General features: G+C 43.0%; 1 protein-coding gene across 1 annotated transcript in view; it reads left to right on the forward strand.

Annotated features, from left to right (window-relative positions):
- PAWR (pro-apoptotic WT1 regulator) overlaps positions 1-21328 on the forward strand; it is a gene marked incomplete at its 5' end in the record, with an annotated part of 120387 nt that overhangs the window by 91369 nt on the left and 7690 nt on the right. The window contains 2 exons of the mRNA XM_019543932.1: positions 14157-14304; positions 16900-17004. Of these exons, the coding sequence (XP_019399477.1) occupies positions 14157-14304; positions 16900-17004 (253 nt within the window). The remainder of the gene's footprint in view (positions 1-14156; positions 14305-16899; positions 17005-21328) is intronic.

Genomic DNA, 21328 nt, shown 5'->3' on the forward strand with positions numbered 1-21328 from the left:
TCTTCCCATGAGATGTCCGGGTAATTGAAGTCACCCATGACAACCAAGGTCCTGGAGCAAGCGGCCTCAGTCAGTTCCCGGGCGAACTCCTGGTCAAGCTCGGGACTTTGAGTGGGAGGTCTGTAATAGACTCCCACCATTGTGTCCCCTGTGCCGAATTCCCCAGTTACATCAAAACTAATGTATGTTTTGATGTAAGTTATATTACTGAAGTTATGAAATGTAACTTAATTTAGCCCTCTTTGTTTATCCGTTTTGGTGGTTTTGAATTGCAGTATCACGAAATATTTTTTTCATGGGTCCTTTGCCTCATTCAATGCACAGTGAAGATTGTGCTCATTTACTGAGCAGCAGTTTTGTCCAATTTGTGGTCCTGTACTAAGATTAATGGATACTATTTATGCTCCTATTCTGAAGACAGAATTAATGATTTTTGTATTGGGTTATTTATCAGGCTCATCGCATATTATCTGATTTCTTCAAAAATATTAAGGAATTTGTTTTCACAATACTAGATGAGAAGATATTATTTCATATATTTCATAGATATTAGGGATGGAAGGGACCTCGGAAGATCATCGAGTCCAGCCGTCCGCCCAAAATAATTATAATTATTTTGCACATGGTAATTTCTGTAACACATTCCAAAGGAACTGAGGCACAAATAAATTAAATCTCGTAATTTTGATCTCTAATTTAAGGCATCCAGAACCTGATTTTTCAGGCTACTTAACATTATGAAGCACTTCAGGTGCTCAAACCCCAAGTCCTGTTGACTTCAGTTGATGTCATGAATGTGCAGCATATCAATAAATCAGACCCATTGACTGAAGTCAACCATTCAGTTAATCACCACCTGTGAAAAGAACATTAATAATTTTAACAGATTGGTCCATACCACATTTGGTCTCTGTGCCAGAAGCAGGGATAAAATCCAGTTCTCCAGGGCAGCTCTCGGCTGCCATAACCAGGGAGATGGTCCTTCCTTCTCCTGCCCCTGGCTGCCTCATTCACAAAACAATATCAAGCTTCCTCTAAAATGAAGCTGAATCTCCATAGACAAAGAGTTTCTTTCAGCATATAATCCTGGTTCTCCCCAGGCAAAATTATTCTGTGCCTGAATATGGTAGGAATTCTGTAAGGAAAAAAAAAAAGAAAAAGCAATAATGTAATGAAACACTGCATCAGAGTACATATGCCAAAGAAGCTAAATTAAGGTTTGAGCAAGGGAGTTTCTCTCCCTCCCTACCATCCTAAGATTTCCAGTGGTTTTTTTCTTTATACACTGCTCTGGCTTCTGGTCTCTGTCTTCTGTCTCCATCTGCCATATTTTCCTGCCTCTCAGCTTCCAGTCCCCCTTCCAGATCTTGTCCTCTCTGCCTTCAAAAAAGCAGCTACCTTGAATCTTCCTATGTCCAGCAGAAGGGACATTGAGAGCAGATGGTAGTTTCCCTGTATTCTCAGTTTGTGTAGATTTGGGGTTCCCAGGAGATCTAGAGGTTCAGTTAGTAATAACACAGATTGTACTACTTGTCAAGGATGAGCAGACCTTACTTTACTTCATATGGGTGCAGCGACTGTCCTTTTTTCTAATAGAGCTCTTAGGTTACAATGGTAGAAAAGCTTTGCTTTGAGATTGTATTGACAGGGACATTATCCAGGTCAACTTTCTGGACTCTTAATACAGGCAACCCCTGCTTAATGCTCTTAATTGGTTCTGGAAAAGCCGAGCACTAAGTGAAACAGCATTAAGCAAAACCCATTTCCTTTTTGGATTTAATGTAAACAAAGATAATTGGTTTCACAACACCTGCTGGCCCAGACCCCACACTCCTGCAGCCCCACCCCTGAGCCCTGCCAGCCCTGGCTGGGCTGCTCCCAGCAAGACACCACATGGGCTCTGCCAGGGAAGGCATCAGCTCCTCCCAGCCTCATTTTTCCCCTGCCGCGATCCCCCGCCAGCCTGCACCCACTGGCCATCAGTGCAGGGTGAGGTAAGCAGTGAGGCCACCCACCCACCCGCACCCTACTTCACCCAGCAGGGACTCCTTCCAGGGCACCCAGCACTGGGATGAGCCACCACTGCCAGATCGCAGCAGGGGGTGGGGGCTCAGGAACTCTGTGGGCTTGGCTTGCGCTGGCCCAGGCCCTGCACTCCTGCCAACCCTGGCCTTGGGCCCCATGCTCCTGCCACCCACCTGCCCCTTCTTGCTGCTGCCACTGCTCCTGCCCGCCTGCTGGCCACTCCAGGACCAGGTGCCAGAGTGGACCCTGTCACCTCACCCTGGACTCCTGTTGGCTGCCATTCACCACTTTCCTTGCCACCACCACTGCTTCTCCACACCCCTGCGCTGAGCACTATAATGAAACGCGCTCAGCACTAAGTGAAATCAGGTAGGTATTTTAAATTAGTGCTATAACAAAACCGCGCTAAGCAAAACCGTGTTAAGCGGGGAGTTGCCTGTATCTCCATCGCATGACCCTGCTTCTCAGTAACTGGTTGAGAACAAACTCAGTTTGGGTTGGAGTGGACAGGCAAAAGTTTAGTTTGGAAATAGAGTTCATAATTTTAGGACCCTTAATAAAAAAAGAAACAAAACACATAAGCAGAAAACTAAGGTTGAGATATCTTTCTCATTATCATTCTGCTGCCACAGAGATTTTCAGTGCTAAGTTAGACTTTCTTTGATGTTTTAATATTTTTAAATATATTTTTACTAAGATCTTCAGGGTCTTGGATCTGTGAGTGTTCTATGTTGAAACTTTTCTGGATGACTCTTGCTCAGCATATCTTCAAAAAGAGAAACGTTCAAGGAGTTGGCAGCAAAGATGAATTTGATATAAGCAAGAAAATAATTATCTCATTATTTACCTACTGAAGTACCTAGGGGGGAATTTTCCTAGAGAAAACCCATCTCCATTTCAGAGAAGCACAGCAGCACCCTAGATTTTCACCTGATTTGACTGCATAAAATTTGATCACACTGGCATTCTGCTAAAAATTTTTCATTGGGTCTGATTGTCTGTGAAGAGTCTGCAGAGACTCACTCTCTCCCTTCTGCCATGGAAAACTATTTTAGTTCTTGAAGTGACAGGTTTTCTGCAAGACAATGCAGAATATTTTATACCCATTTACCTAGAGGCATTCTACAGACTGTAGATGTGTTTTGCATGAATGAGGAGAGCCCAGAAGTAACAGCAGTAAGTATTTCATTAAAAAGTAGTCTTTGGGACAGGGGCGGGCAATTATTTTGGGTGGAGGGCTCCTTACCCGGTTTTGGCAGGCTGTTGAGGGCCGCATGGGTAGCTCCATCCCTTCACAGGTGTCCCGCCCCCTGGTCACCATCTTGGGACCAATGTGCCGGGGCCAGCACCTGTCTCAGGGCCAGGGCTGTCCTGAGCAGGCACAGGCAGCCCCAGGCAGGTTGTGAGCAGCTGCAGCATTGGGCATCAGCCACGGGGCAGGAGAGGGGTTGCTTTTCCCACACCTGTGCTCAGCTTTTCCCCAGGCCACTTTTCCCTGGGCTCCTTTCCTGCCCTTCCCCCCCGCTTTCCCACTTAAGTGAGTTTCTGGCACGGGGCAGCCATGTGGTCCCAGGTCAGAAGCCCCAGCTGCGGGGACAGGGCTGGGCAGGCTGTGCTGTTGTGGGATCCTGCCGGGCTTCCCCTGGGTCCAGCTGCCCTTGGTTCCTGTCATTTTTGACAGGAACCAAAGACAGAGAAATATTAATTTTCTAAATTTCTTAGGGGCCCATGGGCCGGATAGAATGGCCTCACAGGCTGGATTCGGCCTGCAGGCTGTATTTTGCCCACGCCTACTCTCGGAGGTGTCACATGATGTCACCGGTGCAGATGGCCACCTGAAGCTAGAGATGGCACAATCGACAAACACTGCTGATTTCATAACCCCCTCAATTCTCCAGAAGCACTTCCCCTGTTTATTGAACGTGTACCCCTCATAAGGGGATCAATTTGAAAACTACTGACCCAGACACTTGCTGGAAGATCCTCATTCAGAACAGCTCACGGGGTCTGCAGAATAGAACGTGGCTTCTTCAGGGGGATGGAGAACAGGTGGAGCAGAGAAGAAAGACAAAACATTGCTCTTTACCAACAGGGTTGAGTTAATCCCAGAAATCAGAGTTTTAAAATCCTATGTGGGGACACAGTTTGATAAAATCAAAGCAGAGGTTAAAAGAAATTGAGGGCAGGATGAAAGAATTGGAGATAAAGGTGAAGGGAAACCTGCAATCAGCTGTAAATCTTCAAAATAAGATGAAGATGATTGAAAAAAAGAAAAGGAGCTTTGGAGTAAATTGAGATTATAGAAAATCATGAGAGAAAAGAAAACAAGAGGAGGTAGACTCCCAGAAATTGCAGAGAAGGGAGATCCAGCACAATATATTTAAAGCAGGCATTCTGCTCATTCCTATGGCTGGAAACAGAGGCAGAGTCCTTGTAGACAGAGCACATAGGGATCTCAGTGCTCCGTTTGATTCAAACAAACTAAAGCGTCTGGCGCATTGCTTTTTGGTGCAGTTAACTGGTTAATTGCACAATAAATTGACACTTGTTACACATGCAAAGTAATTATAGTACAATAAAAATGGCCAACTGGCCACAAAGATGTTGCTTGTAAAACATTTTTGGAGCTGGTTTCTGTCAAGCGTTAATTTGAAAGCATGGCATGGGGTGACAGGTCTTTGCTTGATCCTCCGGCATCCCAAGGTGCACTGCTCCCCTGCCCACCCCTCACTGGCTTCCTATCACAGCAATCTGTGATTCTAAGTAAGCAGGGGCACTACTTCTTCTGCAAAGCCAGGCACTTAGGTCACCCCTTCCCTTTCCCCCCACCCCAGCTAGGCCGTCAGGGGAAATTTCTCCCCATGAAGCCAGGCCTCCCCCTGTGGAGGAAGGTATACTTTGTGGGATCCCCTTTCCTTGTGCTGAGCAGTGTCTGGGGAGGAACCAAGAGGCCACTCAAGAGGCAGGCATAGGGGAAAACTGCATTGTGGCACAAAGTGCAGAATTCCTACTCCTGTGCAGAGCAAAGCATCCAGGAGAAATCCCTCTAAATAAAGCAAGGGCTGGAGATTTCTCTCTCCCTCTTTGCCCAGTGTGGGGAGAGGGAGGGACTAACCAGCCTTTGCTTTCCGTGGAGCAGGGATGTCCCCCATGCCTGACTTGATGGGGGAGAGATTGCACATCTGCCCCTGGCCCAGCTCCAGTTTCTGGGAGGCTGGGGACAAAGGATGTTTCTCATTGGGGTCCGGTCACTCCTACTCTGGTGCTGTTAACCAGTTCTGACCTCAGAGCCTCCACTTACCCGTAAATACTGCTGTGATACTTTATATCCTACCACGGGAGGATATAAAATACAAGTATCTGACAAACTATAATATAGTGCCATGACTCCCCTCGAAACCTTCCAGGGAGGATTTCATTATTCACGTAACATATTAAATATTCCATTGCAGTTGAAGGTTAGGATAAATCTCCATATTTTAGGAAAGGGGTAGGGATACAAAAATAAGGATCTTCTGGGGATCCAAATGGGAGGGAAATTGTACTGGGTAAATAATAGCTGGGACAGATGTGGGGGATTGGGAGCTGTAGTAAATAAAGTTAGTTTTAGGTTGAGAATGTATAGAGGAATACACGGGGTCCCAAACAGTATTGCAGGTGTAAGTAGTCTGCACAATATAGATATGCTTTGTTTCTTATTTTCCTGTTTTATAAATAGGTGAAGGCAGGCCCAGCTATAAGCCAATGTCTCTAGCCAGATTGTTTGAATTTTAATATATATACAGATTATATTGATGATACAAATGAAATCCTAGAAGCTGCACCTGTGCCACTGTTGTTTCTCCCCTCCCTTCTTTCCCCCTGGCTGCAGCACAAGCACAGCTTCCAGCCATGGAGAGCTTGTCGAGATATACAGCTTCCTTTTTTCCATCAGAAATCCACAGATATTCTTAGAGACGGACTGGATTTGCCAAGAGAAATTCAGCTCAGTGTAGTTTACCAAACAGGGCTACAGAAAGCTAACTGTTTTACCTTCTTAAGATGAAATCTTCACCCCATTGAATTCAGTGCTTAAAGAAAGGATGATTATATATTTTACTTATTAAAAAAAATTAATATTTTAGAGGGTTGGAAGCTACTGTTTTGCACTAGACTTAGTTATACATGTAATCTCAGGCTCCAGCCAAGACAAAACTGTTCCCTGCCTTCTGTATCCTAGGGAGAAAGCTACTGAAAGATTGTGGAATTGAAAGGCCCAAATAGGGAATCCTTATGTGAACACACATTTTTATTTCTCCTTAATCACCTGAATATTTCAATTATATAACAAGTCCATATACATATATTCCTGTAGCAAGAGCCTGGCTGCTCTTTGATTTTTTTCCTCAAACCAGTGAGCTGCCACATCTTGTGTCTTCCAAACTATTGAACCCTGTGGCAGTCCTTGTGCTGTTTTATGACTACTTTTTTATTCAATCAGTCATTGGATAGAAATGCCAAAAAAGCTCCACTAAAGCACCTGATTTATACATGTGCTGGGAAAACTGAGTCCAACTAGCATGATGCCTCCTCTGGGCATGCACTGGGCTTGGCGCAGGAGCATGCTAAGTTTAAAGTAAAGCACTGTTTGCTGGGGGGGCTCCCACATCTGCAAGCAGCCAGAGTGCACATAAACATGTGAAGAGCCTTTTTTTGGTAAATCTCTTTGTACTGAATATTTTTTCTTTTTTCATGCAACTACAAGGCATGAGATGGAAACATAAATGAATAAGAAAATAAAAAAATATATAATAGAAGCAGTCAAACAGCTAGTTTTAAAATCTTTACTAGTTCTAGAGATGTCTAGCTTTACAGAAGAAACATTTTAAAAGAATTAAAAACTTTACAATCAAATGTCTTGTAAATCAGGGTTTAAAATAACTCAAAAGATTTTTCCTGGTTCATGGGTCAGACAGACTCAGTTTGGATCAGTTCATCATGAGAGTCAAGTTAGAATCTCTTAATGGTTTTTGCGGGGTACACTGCCTTTGTAATTAGTGTTCATGGCTGAAAATGAATATAACATGGTAATAGTTTACAGATAGAATGATTTTGTTTAGTTGCTTGGATTGACCACTGATATGGAGCCAGCAGGAAATTTTTTCCCCTCCTCCCAACAAGTCCAAACAAAATAATGTTCTAAAATGCATTTTTAAATTTTAGCACATGTTAATCAGGTCTTATAAGGAAGTCCTATGGATGAAAAATTTAAGCCCTTCAGAACTCGCTGAATTTTATTTCCTAGATGACTAAAAGACTCCACCCATACTAATTTTAGTAACATGAAATTGGCCTTGGTCTTCCTAATAGAAAAATATTAAATTTCATAATACTGGGATTCTGGGCCCAGAATTCCCTTTGTGTAGGCTTGGGTATGTTGTCCTTAAGTATTTGCTGCTGAGTCTTGCAAGAGGCATTCAGTCTCATATTTGGGGATTTATTTTGGGAGCAGGACATCTAGTACTTTACTTGACCGAGAAGTCCTGTATGCACCCAAGAGAGGAAAGTAGATTTGGCACATCTATTCTTCTCTCTCAGCTATCAAATCCTCTCACAGCCCCAGGTGACATTATAATGAGGCCTTCTCACTAAGTTGTCCACCAAGTACAACCATTTATATATACATATTTATCAAAATAAATCAAAAACTGTAAAGAGGAACTAGCATGAATTGGATATGTTTTAAAGTTAAAAAAAAAAAAGTTTCCAAGGAATCAGGTAAGTCATGGGTGGGCCTAACTTCAATTTGAAAGATTTGAGAATGACAAGGAAATGTGTATAGTTGAAATCACATAAATGTGCGTTTGGTTGAGTAGTTTTAATGAAATGAGGTTCCAGGTACTTTTGGACAGTGTTTATCTGGTGAGGCGCCCTCTGCCCATCCAGGAGCAGTGAGTCTACTGGAGCGTAGAAATTTAAAATTAAAAAGTCTCAAATGTAAGAGGCCATCTAACTCTAATCTACCATGGATGACATTGGTTCATCTCTCTGATGTTTAGCTACAGTTTGCAAAGCAAATCCAAATCTTCAGTTATCCACACTGAGAGAACACTGGGCTCTCTACATTCACAATTGCTTTGCTCAAATGGTTTTGAAAAGTGCTACAGTCAAGAAGCAAATCTCTCTTATGTAGTTATGTAGGTAAGATTATAGGTACCAAAAATCCTCTGATGCCATTTCTTTCACTTTTAAGGAGTCTTCTATCATTGATTCAATGCATTTTGTGATTTTCTGTATGCTTAGCTGACTTGCAATGGATGTATATTTTTGTGGGGGAGGATTAGGTGTAACTATAGGTAGGGTGAGATTATTTCAGAGCCTCCAATAGAGCCTAGTGCATATGCAGGCAGTTTTTAGTCATACTGAGCAGCTCTGGGATGAGCAGCTCCTGAGGGATAGTCAGCACGTGTTTGTTGTGGGTAGGTCTTGCCTGACCAATCTTATCCTTCTATGACCAGGTGACCTATCTCCTGGACAATGGAGAAGAGACTGATATTGTATATCTTGACTTTAAAAAAGCCTTTGATCTGGTATCCCATGATCACCTCTTAGCAAAACTGGCTAACTGGGGCCTCAGCCTCACTACAATCCACTGGCTGGGAAATTGGCTCCGTGGTAGGACCCAGAGGGTGGTGGTTGACAGAAGTCAATTGCCATGGTGCACTGTCACCAGTGGGATCCCTCAAGGCTCTGTCCTTGGGCCTATGCTGTTCAACATCTTCATTAATTATGTGGACATTGGTATCAGAAACGACTGGCCAAGTTCACTGACAACACCAAACTCTGGGGTAAAGCGTCCACACCTGAGGACAGGAGGGTGATCCAGGCTGACCTTGACAGGCTCAGAAAATGGGTGGATGAGAACCCGATGGTGTTTAACATCAAAAATGCAAGGTTCTCCACCTTGGGAAGAAAAACGTGCAGCATGCTTATAGGCTCAGCAGTGCTACACTGGCTAGTACTATGGATGAAAGGAACTTGGGGGTCATGATTGACCACAAGATGAACATGAGCCTTCAGTGTGATGATGCTGCTAGTAAAGCGAGCAAAACACTGGCTTGTATCCATAGATGCTTCTTAAGCAAATCCCAGAATGTCATTCTCCTGTTGTACTTGACCTTAGTGGGGCCGCACTGGAGTACTGCATCCAGTTTTGGGCCCCACAATTCAAGAAGGATGTGGAGAAGCTTGAGAGGATGCAGAGGAGAGCCACACACATGATCAGAGGTCAGGAAAACAGACCTTATGATGAGAGGCTGAGAGCTATGGGGCTCTTCAGCCTGGAAAAGTGCAGGCTCAGGGGTGATCTGGTGGCCACCTATAAGTTTATCAGGGTTGCTTACCAGGATCTGGGGGAACATCTGTTCACCAGAGTGCCCCAAGGGATGACAAGGTTGAACTCCACTATGACCGTTTCAGGCTGGACATAAGGAAGAACTTCTTCACTGTCCAAGCCCCCAAGATTTGGAATAAACTGCTGCCGGAGATGGTTCAAGCACCTAGTTTGAATGCCTTCAAGATGCATCTGGATCTTTATTGGGATCCTATGATCCCTGCTGACTTCCTGCCCCTGGGGCAGAGGTCTGGACTCTATGAACTTCTGAGGTCCCTTCCAGCCCAAATGTCTATGAAATCTATGGCAGGCCATAGTATCAGGTCTTCAGCAAAGACCAGAAGCATCCTTGATGGAAACCTGAAATAAGTGATGGTTTGGCTGTAATGCAGTATATACTTAATACATATTTTAATTCTGCCCCAAAACTAAACTCTTTGGGCATGTTCAGTAGAACAGATTGAGTCATAAATTGATCCTGAGCAATAAAAGTTAAAATGATCAGTTAAAATAAGTAGTTTCAGCAATACCAGTACCAGGACCAACTAGAGTTTGGGATATTTTATAGGAATTCTAGAATTGGAATGGAGGCAAATTGTGCTTTATTTCAGGAGTAGGTAATCCATCGTAATCTATATCAGGATTGTTGTCAGATAGAGTTGTTATAAGATAAAATAAACTCTGCCATGCTGTATTAGTTATCCAGCTGGCTGATGAGTTGTCAATTACAAATTGAAATTATACTCCTAATCTGCATTTATATCCTGGATAGTGGGTGGCCAACTGTTTGTCCATTGATAAGGGTATGGTTTTAGAGATTATGTCAGTTACTGCCAGTACACTTTACAGGATTGATGGCAAATCACTTTTGTCTGTGGCTGACCATACTACTTTTCTCCTCCATGTTTAGGTTTTCCTACACCAGTCCCAGCAGAAATGTGATGTTCTTTTCCTTCTAAAAAGTTCTGCCTCTGCCTACCAGATCTTTGATATAAAAAAGTACATGGTACTATGACAGTTTTTCTGGGCACCATATTTTTGGCCAGTGATAGGCCATAGCTGTCAATGTAGTAGATTGAACCTCTGATCCATGAGCCAAAACCAGCCTGTGGTGTCATGTATTTGGCCTGCAGGGCACCCCATGGTTTAGGAAATTTGGTGGTGGTGGTGGAGCAGTGGCAATTAATACTGCCACTCCTCCCCACTGCCAAATTCCCATGCCCCACATGGCCAGAACAGGGCTGGGCCAAGCTCTTTTCTCCCTGCATGGCCGGGTTGGAGCCAGGCCATGCTCTCCCTCACCTGTGCAGATGACACAGTGCCCTGTTCCCTCCTGCGTGGCCAGGTTAGGGTCAGATCACACGTGCACTGCTGAATCAAGGACAGGCCATGCCCCCTTTACCCTGCATGGCTGGATCAGAGCCAGGCTGTCCCTCTGTGCCATTGCACATGGCTGGATTCAGCTCACTTGCCAGATCTGACCCGTGGATGGACTGGATCCCACCCATCCAGCCTGCGGGACAGAAGTTCAGCAGCTCTCTAGTAGATCATAGAGCAGGATGTTAAGGGCATAATGAAACCATATTTTTGTATCTTATGTATTGGGAATGTCATCCCTCCCTGAGATCTCCCATCATTCTTTTGCCACCTCAGAATTCCCATTTTCTATGCCAGGTCATCTGTCAGTTCTTTCTGCCTATTTGTGAAAATGTCTGGCTCATCCTCTGCTGATACTAAATAGCTAGGCATCAACTCTGTTCACTGGGGGAAACTGTGAGAGGGGTCTTGAGTTCCCCCAGTCAAATATAAAAAGGACATTTGGCTTTGTCCTTTTTTTTAAGAAAGAGTATGAAGAGAGTATTTCTAATTAAAAAGTAGATGTTGCTGCATCTCTAATGATGAACTCCTGTCCAGTTCTTCCTTCTAGGTTTCTTATAAAAGCACAATTGAGATGCGTGACTAAACAAAGATAATGCTGTTCCAATACCAAAAAAAAAAAAAGAAAAGAAAGAAAAATCACAATTGAATGAGAAGATTGAGCATACTGGATTTGCAGTACTCCATAGGGCCACCTGGATTTCAGTATATAAAACAGGGAAAAAACCTTTTTAAACCTTTTAGGAGTTATGGAGTTAAACCAAAATATTTCTGTTCTGTTGTGTTGCAACATGCATATCCGGTGTTAGGAAAGATATATAAAAAAAGCCTTTCAAATGAAGAGTAAACAGTGCTAAATATGGTAATACCATTAAGCTACAAAATTCCTTACAATTGTGTCAGTATGTCTTGGAACCTCACACATACTGAAGCAAACCAGTGCTTATATCCTTGAAAAGCTGTTTTTTGCACCAAATTATGCTTGCTTTTGATTTGCACTATATCCATTTAGATTTTCACATCGTCAAGCAGGATTTTGTAGAATTATAAAGTAAATGTTCAAGGAGCATGTTAATCACATCCATAGATATGTTTTCAAAGGAAATATTGCATAGTGTAGTGGTGGTATGTTGAAATCCTTTTCAAAGTACCCTAGAAACCCAACACATGCATACTTCAGCCACATGATTTCTGATTTGCAGTTGGAAGGTTGTTGGAAAGGTTCTAGCCTTCCCTTCCCTTCCCTTCCCCTCTCCCTTTCCCATTTCTTTTTTCCTTCCCTCCCTGGCAGGTGAGAGTTAGGCAAGGAAGCCTTCTGCGGTGGGATTAGGAAGCTGAAGGATTCCTAATATTCCTGCCAGGACATAAAGCTTTCTAATTTACCACTTCTATTAATTTTTTTACTTGAGATTGTGCATTGTGAATGAACACCCATTCTCGTTTTGAAGCAACAACTACAGCCTACTGAAGAGCTGATTATAATATTGTCTCTTAATCATAACTAAACATGTAGCCATATTGGGTATCTGTTTTGATAATACACATTCTCTTAGATTCCCTTACGGTGTCTTTGTTTGTCAGGAGACTGAGGTTATGGACAGATATTACATTTAATGGCTTTAAAAGGGGAGGGGGAATTAAAGCACAGGAATGCATATCCACTGTTACGCTGTTACTATTCATCTGCATGTTACTGTAGCACTACATACAAGCTACAAAACTAATTTTAACCCTGAATGAAACAAACTATAAATAACAGTTACATCATAACAAGCTGTACAGAGTACTTTTGGTGCTGATACTGTTGTTACATCTGTCTATACCCTGAGTTTAGTTTATGAAGAGTTCTGACACAAAGAATACTTATTTGTCTGTCCTTCATATTTTAACCCATTTATGAAACTAGTTTATGACGCCAATTCTTAATGCTGAACCTTCCTTTTTGAATTCAAGTCAATGTATCTCTTATTTTGTTTGTTTTGTCTTGAATACATTGTGTTTTTAATTATAGGTATTACTTATATGAAACCTGTCTCTTATTAAATATATAAAATCTCTTATCCCAAGTTTAAAGACCTTGCACTCAGGTTTTTCAGATTTGTTTCTAGGGGGTAATTTTTTTGGTAACAGAGAAAATATAAAAAGTTGAACTGATATGTAATGATAAACAATCCAAGTAGTTTTAATACATTGAAATTTACTGCAACCCCTGTAGTATGCCAAACTCATACTATACAAGTTGGTATTTTGGGACCCAATAAAAGATTCAAATGCTAATACAGTAAAGCTAAAAACTGGAACTTAACTTCTAGATTAGTATTTGTTTTGGTATCAGTCGTGAATTTTAGTTTCACAGGTAGTAGGAAATTCTTCGATATATATTTTTATAAATCATACATTTTCAACCGATTTGTAAACACAGTTTTTCTTATATTTTTTTCCATGAGATACTGAACAGGTGAGTGAGTCAAGAAACAGAGTTGCTAATGATGGAGCACAGTTGAGACTTGTTTCTGCTGGTAACACTAGTAGATCATACTGAGGTTCCAAAATTGATAGAGCATTGTATCTCTGGTGGGATAAACCACCATGAAAATAGTACTGTGGAATGCAGGGCTAAAGTATACGAGTGCGCTATATTACTACTTTATAATACCCTTTAAAACATGTCTCAGTTTTGTTATCTACAGAAATATTTGCTACATTACCTTTAGGGACTCAGGTGTTAGCTTTAGCTTATACATTAACTTCTTTGTGCAGTGTTTTCTCCTTATCACGGGTAGATACCTTCAACTCCTTACACGTTCTTGGCCTTTTCCTCACACATCAAAATCATACAGACATCCTTAGTTAAGCGTCACCCTCAGATAACTGCCCTCAGTCTCACTAAACAGTGAGACGGGGGTCCTCCTCTTTGGGACTCTCACTTCACAAGGCACATGCACTTTTCCAGAAGAGCAAATTGCCTTTTTTTAGTATTCTGATTCAGAGGCTTCGGATCGTATGCTGTCTAAGATATGAAAACCTTTGTTTAACTGATGAATTCCAGTCTCCTTAGCCTCTGACCAAGGCAGATAGTTCTCCATGGTAGAATTTACAGGGTTTAGCTGGTTGGCTTTTTGTTTTTTGTTGGGGTTTTTGTTTTGGTGTCAGTTTGAACACCTCTTTAACTAAAGATAAAATGAAAGGTAAGTTTTACTGAGGTTGCCTTTAAGATACTGATACTTAATCTGAAAAATATTCAATTTGAAATGAATATGATGACATCTGGAAAAGAATATAAACACAGTTAGAAACATTAACAATACAAGTAATATTTATTAAAAATATGTTCAATAGCTTAGACTAAGGCATGTTAATAATCTAAATCTTACCTATACAGCACACCTAATGCACCTGAAGATGACATCCCAAATCGATATTCCCGAACCGACAGGACAGGATATAGCAGATGCAGCAGGGATGCAAATTCTTCTGGGAGCTCTGTACCAAACACTGTTTTGGAAAAGAGAATTGAAGAACTTGAAAGGGTAAATACAAACCTATGATGTTTTAGTTGCAAAGTGAAATATCTTTTTAAATTCACTGGAAAGATAATAAGTATCAAGTGATCATATTAAAGTACTGTCAGCTCTTTATGAATAAAAAAAAGTATGCAGAATCACATTGACATTTTTATTATCGCAGATGTTAAAGTCTCATGTTAAAGTATAAGGGAGTGATACTAAAGGTGATCCTATCAGACCTGTGCATCTGTTCACTTCTTAGACTATGAAACATAGTCTAAATTCTGAATAACCCTTTTTTTTTCAGTTTACTGACAGTTCACAGAAACAGTTGTTGCAAAATGACCCAAATGGAAGACTTTTTAAAGGATTTTTTCCATCTATGTGTATTAATTAAATTAATTTTGGTTTGAATTCAACATGTAGAATTCACAGTTTGAATTCAGGGCCTCAGAATAAAACATTTAATTCGTATTTTGAGCATTTTGAAATAATGTACAAGTATGTTCACCATATTTTTAAACTATTTTCTAGAAACCAGTGTGTAATTGTGTAACAGTTCTATGTTTTTGAATCTACATTTTTTTATCAAAAAACAGTTTCTGCTGAAAAAATGTTATCCAGCTTTATTCCTGGCCTTCCTTGCTCCCTCTGAAATTATTCATATACATAGCCTGCCAAATACTTTTGCATCTTGGTGGATGAGGGTTGGTAAGTAAATGTATTGCTCAAGGAAGACCTGATTTTGGAAAGTTTGGAAATAAATTACTGAAAAGCAATTATGCTTTTTTTTTCTTTTTCTTTCTTTTTTCCTTTTTGATTTAATAGGGAAGCCTGATATAACTGAACTTGCCCTGTATACTTCCTTTCCAAAATCTCCCTTTTTCCAAAATAACCTACAGCCAAAACAAAGGAAAGAGGAAGGAGAGAGTTTAAATAGTTTTTTTATTTAACCTATTAGGCTCATAAATAGATCTAGGTCTGAGATTTTTGGGGCCAATACCAATGGTCAATTTTTAACAAGCCATTTCAGCTGATACTGATCTGATTGCTGATATGCAGGTCCAGCTGGTCAGTCTGTTGTGGGGGAAGGGGCAAGGGGGGAGGAAAGGGGAATGGGAAAGGGCAGATGGAGGGAGTGGGGCTGGGCTGGGGAGGAGGCTGCACAGCCAGGGCTGAGCATGGGCTGGAGCCACAGGAAGCTCATTTGGGGAGCAGGGGGGGGGCTCCCACCACTGCATGCACCTTGGGAGGGCATGGAGGGGCGTGTGCCTCTGGATCAGCTCATGGGGCAAGGGTGGGCTGTAGCTATAGTCTGGGGCTGGGGCAGCACCATGCTCTTCCTGGTCGGGGCTGGGCCAGGCTGCACTTGGGGTGGGTGGTGGCTGCACTGGGAGCGGGACTACACCAGGGGCTGCAGCGACACCAAAATTCACCATAGTCCCGCTCCCAGTGCTGCCGCCACCTGCTCCGAGCACAGCCCTGGCTCAGCGCCCTGCCAGGAAGAGCTCAGCACCACCTGGTCCCAGCCCACCCTCGCCCCACATACAAATCCAGGGGCACATGCCCCACTCTCCCTCCTGGGGTGTGTGCAGCAGCGGGAGCCGTTACCCCTTCCCTGCGCCCCCTGAATGAGCCACTCGCTGCTCCATCCTGCACCCTACTTCAGCCCCAGCTTCACTCCCTCCCTCACTGTTGGGACCTCAATCTGCACCACTCCATGCCTCTTCCCTTACAACAGACTTACCAGCTGGACCCGTCTGTTTTCCACAATGTGTGTTGTGCGGTGGCTTCATACATGCATGAGGTATTTATCAGCCACATTATTGGCCATATCAGCTTTAAAAAAAAGCTAATTTCTGATGCTGTCAATTTTTCTTATATCTGTGCTGATCTGATATGGGACCAATGTATCGGTGCACCTCTAGAGCCTACACATGAGTCTATTCCACTTTGCTTGAGTCCCTAAAAAAACTGTTAGTACAAAAGGTGGGTGGGTTCTCCTCTACTATAATTTTTGTGATTCAGTCTTAAGGGTCAAATGACAGTGTATTATAAAAGTAGGAACATTAATGGAATTTTAGGATTTGAGCAAAATGGAATGAACGTGGCCCCTGAAGCCTGATTTGCTGGATTTGTAATGTTTGTGTGTCAGTTTACTGTTCGTATGACAGACTTTTAGTTCTCTCTCCTGTCTAAGCCCACAGATCCTTCAATGAGTCTTCAATCCTTTGTAGTTCAATTTAGTAAAACAGTTCTGTGGCTCACAATTCTTGGATAAAATTCTGCCTTCCCTGGTGCACATCAGTGTAGTAACATTAGTAGCTAATATTTTCATTTACATACTTTTCAGGTCACCTTGTGGGTTTAGCGCTTAAGTGACATACTTGTTAATGTCAGTTCTGGAAGTTTACCACACTAGTGGCTTATCAGAGAGTTTTGTTCTAGACTTAACAGACCTGTCTGGTTTTCGGGCTGCAGTGACCTGAAGACTCAGGATCTGCAGACTTGAATATCTGAAGAAAAGATATTTCAGGATAAAAGCAAACTTTTCCTTTTAGAGCAAACTAAAAACTGTTTCTTAAAAACTAATTTTAATCCTGTTAATATAACTTACAGGAACTAGCAAAGGAGAAACAAGAAAATGTGAGATTAATGAAGATGACACAAGACAAGGAGGAACTGATTGGGAAGCTGAAGGAAGAAATCGATTTATTAAACAGAGTAAGCATATTTTATGTTATGTGTTACCCCAAGATGAGAAGAGCCTCCAAATTTCCTGCCTCTTCTTATTGTTCCCAACTTCATTCATTCTTTTGGGGAAATAGGCAAGAAATTGGGTGTTTCTGTTTTATGTGTTTTGTGCCCCCTTGCTGAAAATTTAAACCAGACTTAGGAGGCTGCTGGAGCATGGCAATTGCCACACTTCAGCAGACTCGATTAACTGAGCTGGAATTCCAGTGTATCAGGGCAGGCTCCACGCTTGTGCATAGGTGCTTTGTGTGTCCAGTTTTAAGGTACAATAAGACTTCATTGTTTCTAGTGTCCTCCCCAAGAGCAACACAAACTTCATGGCTTTCTTGAAGATTAGGTTCAAAGATTGTAAGGGGCTGGAAGTAAGATTGTAAGTACAATTCATAGATTGTAAGGGGCTGGAAAGGACCTCCCAAGATCATTGGGTCCAGCTCCTCTGCACTAGGCAGGAAAATCAAATGGGGTAAGGTGACCATCCAGTCTCTTGAAGATTTCCAGGGCAGGTGACTGAACCACCTCTGGAGGGAGTTTATTCCACAGTCTGGACACCCTGACTCTGAAGAAGTTTTTCCTAGTGTTAAGCCTGAAACAGTCTTCCAGGAGTTCGACGCACAATTAGGCAAAGCGTTTGTTGCCAAAGATCCATCTGTAGCCAGGCATTCTTTTGGAACATCTTTCAGTTTGCCTGTGGCGTCTGGGAAGTCTAGTAACAGTTGTTTTAAGGTCTCACTCTCGGTAGAAATAATTAGGTCTTCTTTTTGAGACTTGGCCTTACATGGGGGACCTCAGTTGAGCAAAGGCTCTGCTCAGGGAATGAATAACTGCTGGAGAAATTCAAGGACAGTGTTGTGTTTGGGACTGAATGAAGAAACAGCATCATTACAATTAGCAGTAGGACTTGCACAGAATCATGAAGGACTTGCATAGAACAGAGGATTATCCCTATGGGAATTGACAAGGCACATAGTACTTGGGGGATCATGGCAATGCATATGCTGTAGGTGCAGTTATTTTTTTTCACATTAAGGCATGCCAGCAAGCCCTCCGTTGTCACTAATACAGCACCACAGAAGGTCTAGTGGCAGATCCCCTAACTTCTTTCAGACCTCTAACTTGAGTGAAGCCTTCTTTATATTACCAAAACCAGTGCTTTTTACCTTTCTCTTCCTTTTCTCTACAGCAGGAACTGTAGTACTAACTCAGCTCCAGTAGCAGCACAAGCAGAAGAGGAAGCCTTATTGATCTAAGCAAAAATAAAATTATTCAACCTGTGGGCTGTTTGCAGGTTCTGTATTTGATGAAGCCAAACCAGTTTTAACTGTAATTTCCCTCCTGCTTAGTACCTGTTTTTTAAAGCATGCAATTGCATTCCCCAGAGAGCTCTCAATTTCGGGAATCGTTTGGCTACCTATCCTCTCACAAATGTGTCTCAGAAACCTTCTCACTGTCACTGACTAGGGCTGTCACTAGGATCTGGCTGCCACCACTGAAGCTGTCCAGCTCCAGGCTGGATCTCTAGAGGCCATAGGCTGCCAACCCCTGCTCTAAGGGAGTCTTGCATAGCCCTCTGCTATTATGCTATGGTTGTCCATCTGGTGGGAAAGGGCAACATTGGGTAAACTAGGCAGGAATCAATATGACAAACATGAATAGATAGTGAGGAATCATGTAGGGTTATTATGTTGAGGTTTGGGAAGGGGAGGAGGTTTGCAACAAGACAAAACACAAACCACTGTGAGTTCTCTTCCAGGGCAGCAGTAGATTCTCTTTTTTTCAAGGACAACAGTAGCTTCTCTGTCCATCTTGAAGACATCTACATTTAAAGAGGATTTTTTTTCCCTGTACCTTCCTCTATTTGTCCCCAGACTGGGGGAATACAGAGACAGAGTCCTAGTTCAGTTCTGTCCAGGGAAGTTAGAACTCATGGGAAAATTGCCAAACTGTACAAGTCATGCCACTTACCTCAAAGGAGGAGTCAGATTCAGCCCGGGCATTGGAGATCTGAGCATTGCTATTTCACGAGTTCAGGTGGTTTGTTGACCTCTAAGAAACAGTCAGACCTTTCCTGCTGTGGCCATAAGTGGAAAAGATTATTCCTGTTGGCATGAGAAATTCATGAAGCCGAATAGAGATGTCTTAGGACCCTTGTTTGTACTGTAAGTCCTTGGAACTTTACTTCTTCTGCATTAAACTAGGGCTGACAGCAATTCCTGCTTAATATAAAGTGTAACATAAAACAGTATTTATTTGTTTTTTTCAGAAACCTTGTTAATATAGGGCAGGGGTCAGCAGCCTATGGCCCGCATGCTGGATCTACCCTACAAAGGTTCAATTTGGTCTGTGTTTTATGAACAGCTTAAACAGTTTAAGAGAAGCTTAAACCAGTATTTCTCAACTGGGATGTGGCATCCCAGTGTGTTATGAATGATGTTGCAGCCACAGCACTGCAAGTGCTTCACATGCCTTGTTCACAGACAAACTGGAAAGGGTTGTGGCACATGTGCGCATGCTTCTGCTCCTGTTAGGGTTATTTGAAAAGCCAGAAGGGTGTGAGACATTTCCATGTTTACCACATGCCTGTTTCCAGGAGACATCATGCAGGGTCTGACCAGGAAGTGCTGTGGCAAGAGTGGGCTGCTGGGCTGTGCCAGACTCCTCCCAGGGGTGTGAGCCCCTGGATCTGCGTGCCGGATGAGAGGAGACTCATGCTGCTGCAGCCGCCTGGGACAGACAGCAGCAGCAATCTTGTCCAGTACTGGGTGCAGCTCGTGCCCAGTGCCAGTCCCATATGGGAGAGGCAGCCTGAGCCTCCTCGTCTGAAGCGGAGAGCTGCTGGGCTGTGCCAGACTCCTCTCGGGGGTGCGAACTCTGGGATCTGCGCGCTGGATGAGAGGAGTCCCAGGTGGCAGCAGCAATCTTCTCCAGTGCTCCTCTTCTCCAGTGTGCAGATCTGGGAGCTCACACCCCCGGGAGGAGTCCAGCACAGCCCTGCTGCCCTCCTGAAGGTGCAAACTCCCAGATCCGCGCACCAGATAAGAGGAGGCTGCCACTGCCGGCAAGTTTCCAGACTTTTGCTTTGAACAGTTTGAGGTTAAGTTACCCAGAAACCCCTGCACCTAGCTCCTTGAAACTTGGCAGGCTTCATGCCCTGAGAAGGGTCTACAATCCTTGCAATTTTCATCCAAATCAGGCAAGAAATGACGAAGTTTTAGGCATTTTTAGGATTCTCCATTATAACCTGTGGGCAAAACGTAGACACTTGTCAAAACAGTGAAACAGTTTTGATGAAACGAAATGGGACAGCGCTTCAAAATGGAACAAAATGATTAAGTGAAACACTATCCCTTCAAAATGGCGAAACAGATGTCAAAGTGAAATGATGTTTTTTTGCACAGTCCTACTGCCCATCCTTAGTAAAAGGACAGGGTGACTGACTATGTGCTACAGAAGCATTAGATCTCAATTTCATCATTTGCTTCCTTTAAACCTAAGGGACAATGTTTCCCCTTTCCATCTCTCTATCAAGGTTCTCTTTATCAGATTCATATCAGTTAGGAAAATTACTGACCTTCATGTCCTTAAGGTTGCCTCCATTTCTTGTAGACTCTCTTAAAAACAAACTGATTCACTGGCTTTCTCTTAAATAATAGCATGATAGCTGTTTTTTCATCTTAACCAAACATGGATGTGCAGCAGCCAACTCAGAGCAGTGAATGTTCCTTGCCAGCATCTGGAGTTCTTCTGAGCTCTATATATTTGCACTATTTCCCTACTTTGTTTTCTTCCACAAAGCCCTGATGTTAATCAGGCCCTAGTGAAATGGTGAAAAGAACGTTATTGTTATAATGCCTAATGTGTTATTGGTCGCCTCTCCAAACAGTCCGAGCTGTAACGATGGGCTGTCGGCTTGCATTCAGACAGGTGCCACTTTGAGAAGTTTTCATCAGTCTAGCTGAGGGGTGGGCAAAATGGTGGATCCGTCTGGTGGCCGGACTCCGTTTCTCAGCAGCCTGTGCCAACATCACTGTGCCCGGTTTGCATGAAGACAACAGGAGGGACATGGCCATGACAGCATGGGGCCAGAGTTTACATGGAGACCTGCCCAAGCTGCGCTGGCAGGGCACATGGCTGGGTGGTGAGCTGCTTTGGAGCTGGGGCCCGGATTTTGCAGCACTGACAGCATGGTCTGGAGCTGGGCAGAACTGTGATCCACTGCCTGCGTGCTCCCGGCAAGGGCGTGCAGGGAGCAGATCATGGTTCTGCCCCGTTGTCCTCACACCTCAGGCAGGGGTAT

Source organism: Crocodylus porosus, unplaced genomic scaffold (genome assembly GCF_001723895.1).
Source record: "Crocodylus porosus isolate Cpor-Errol unplaced genomic scaffold, CroPor_comp1, whole genome shotgun sequence".
Classification (NCBI taxonomy): domain Eukaryota; kingdom Metazoa; phylum Chordata; order Crocodylia; family Crocodylidae; genus Crocodylus; species Crocodylus porosus.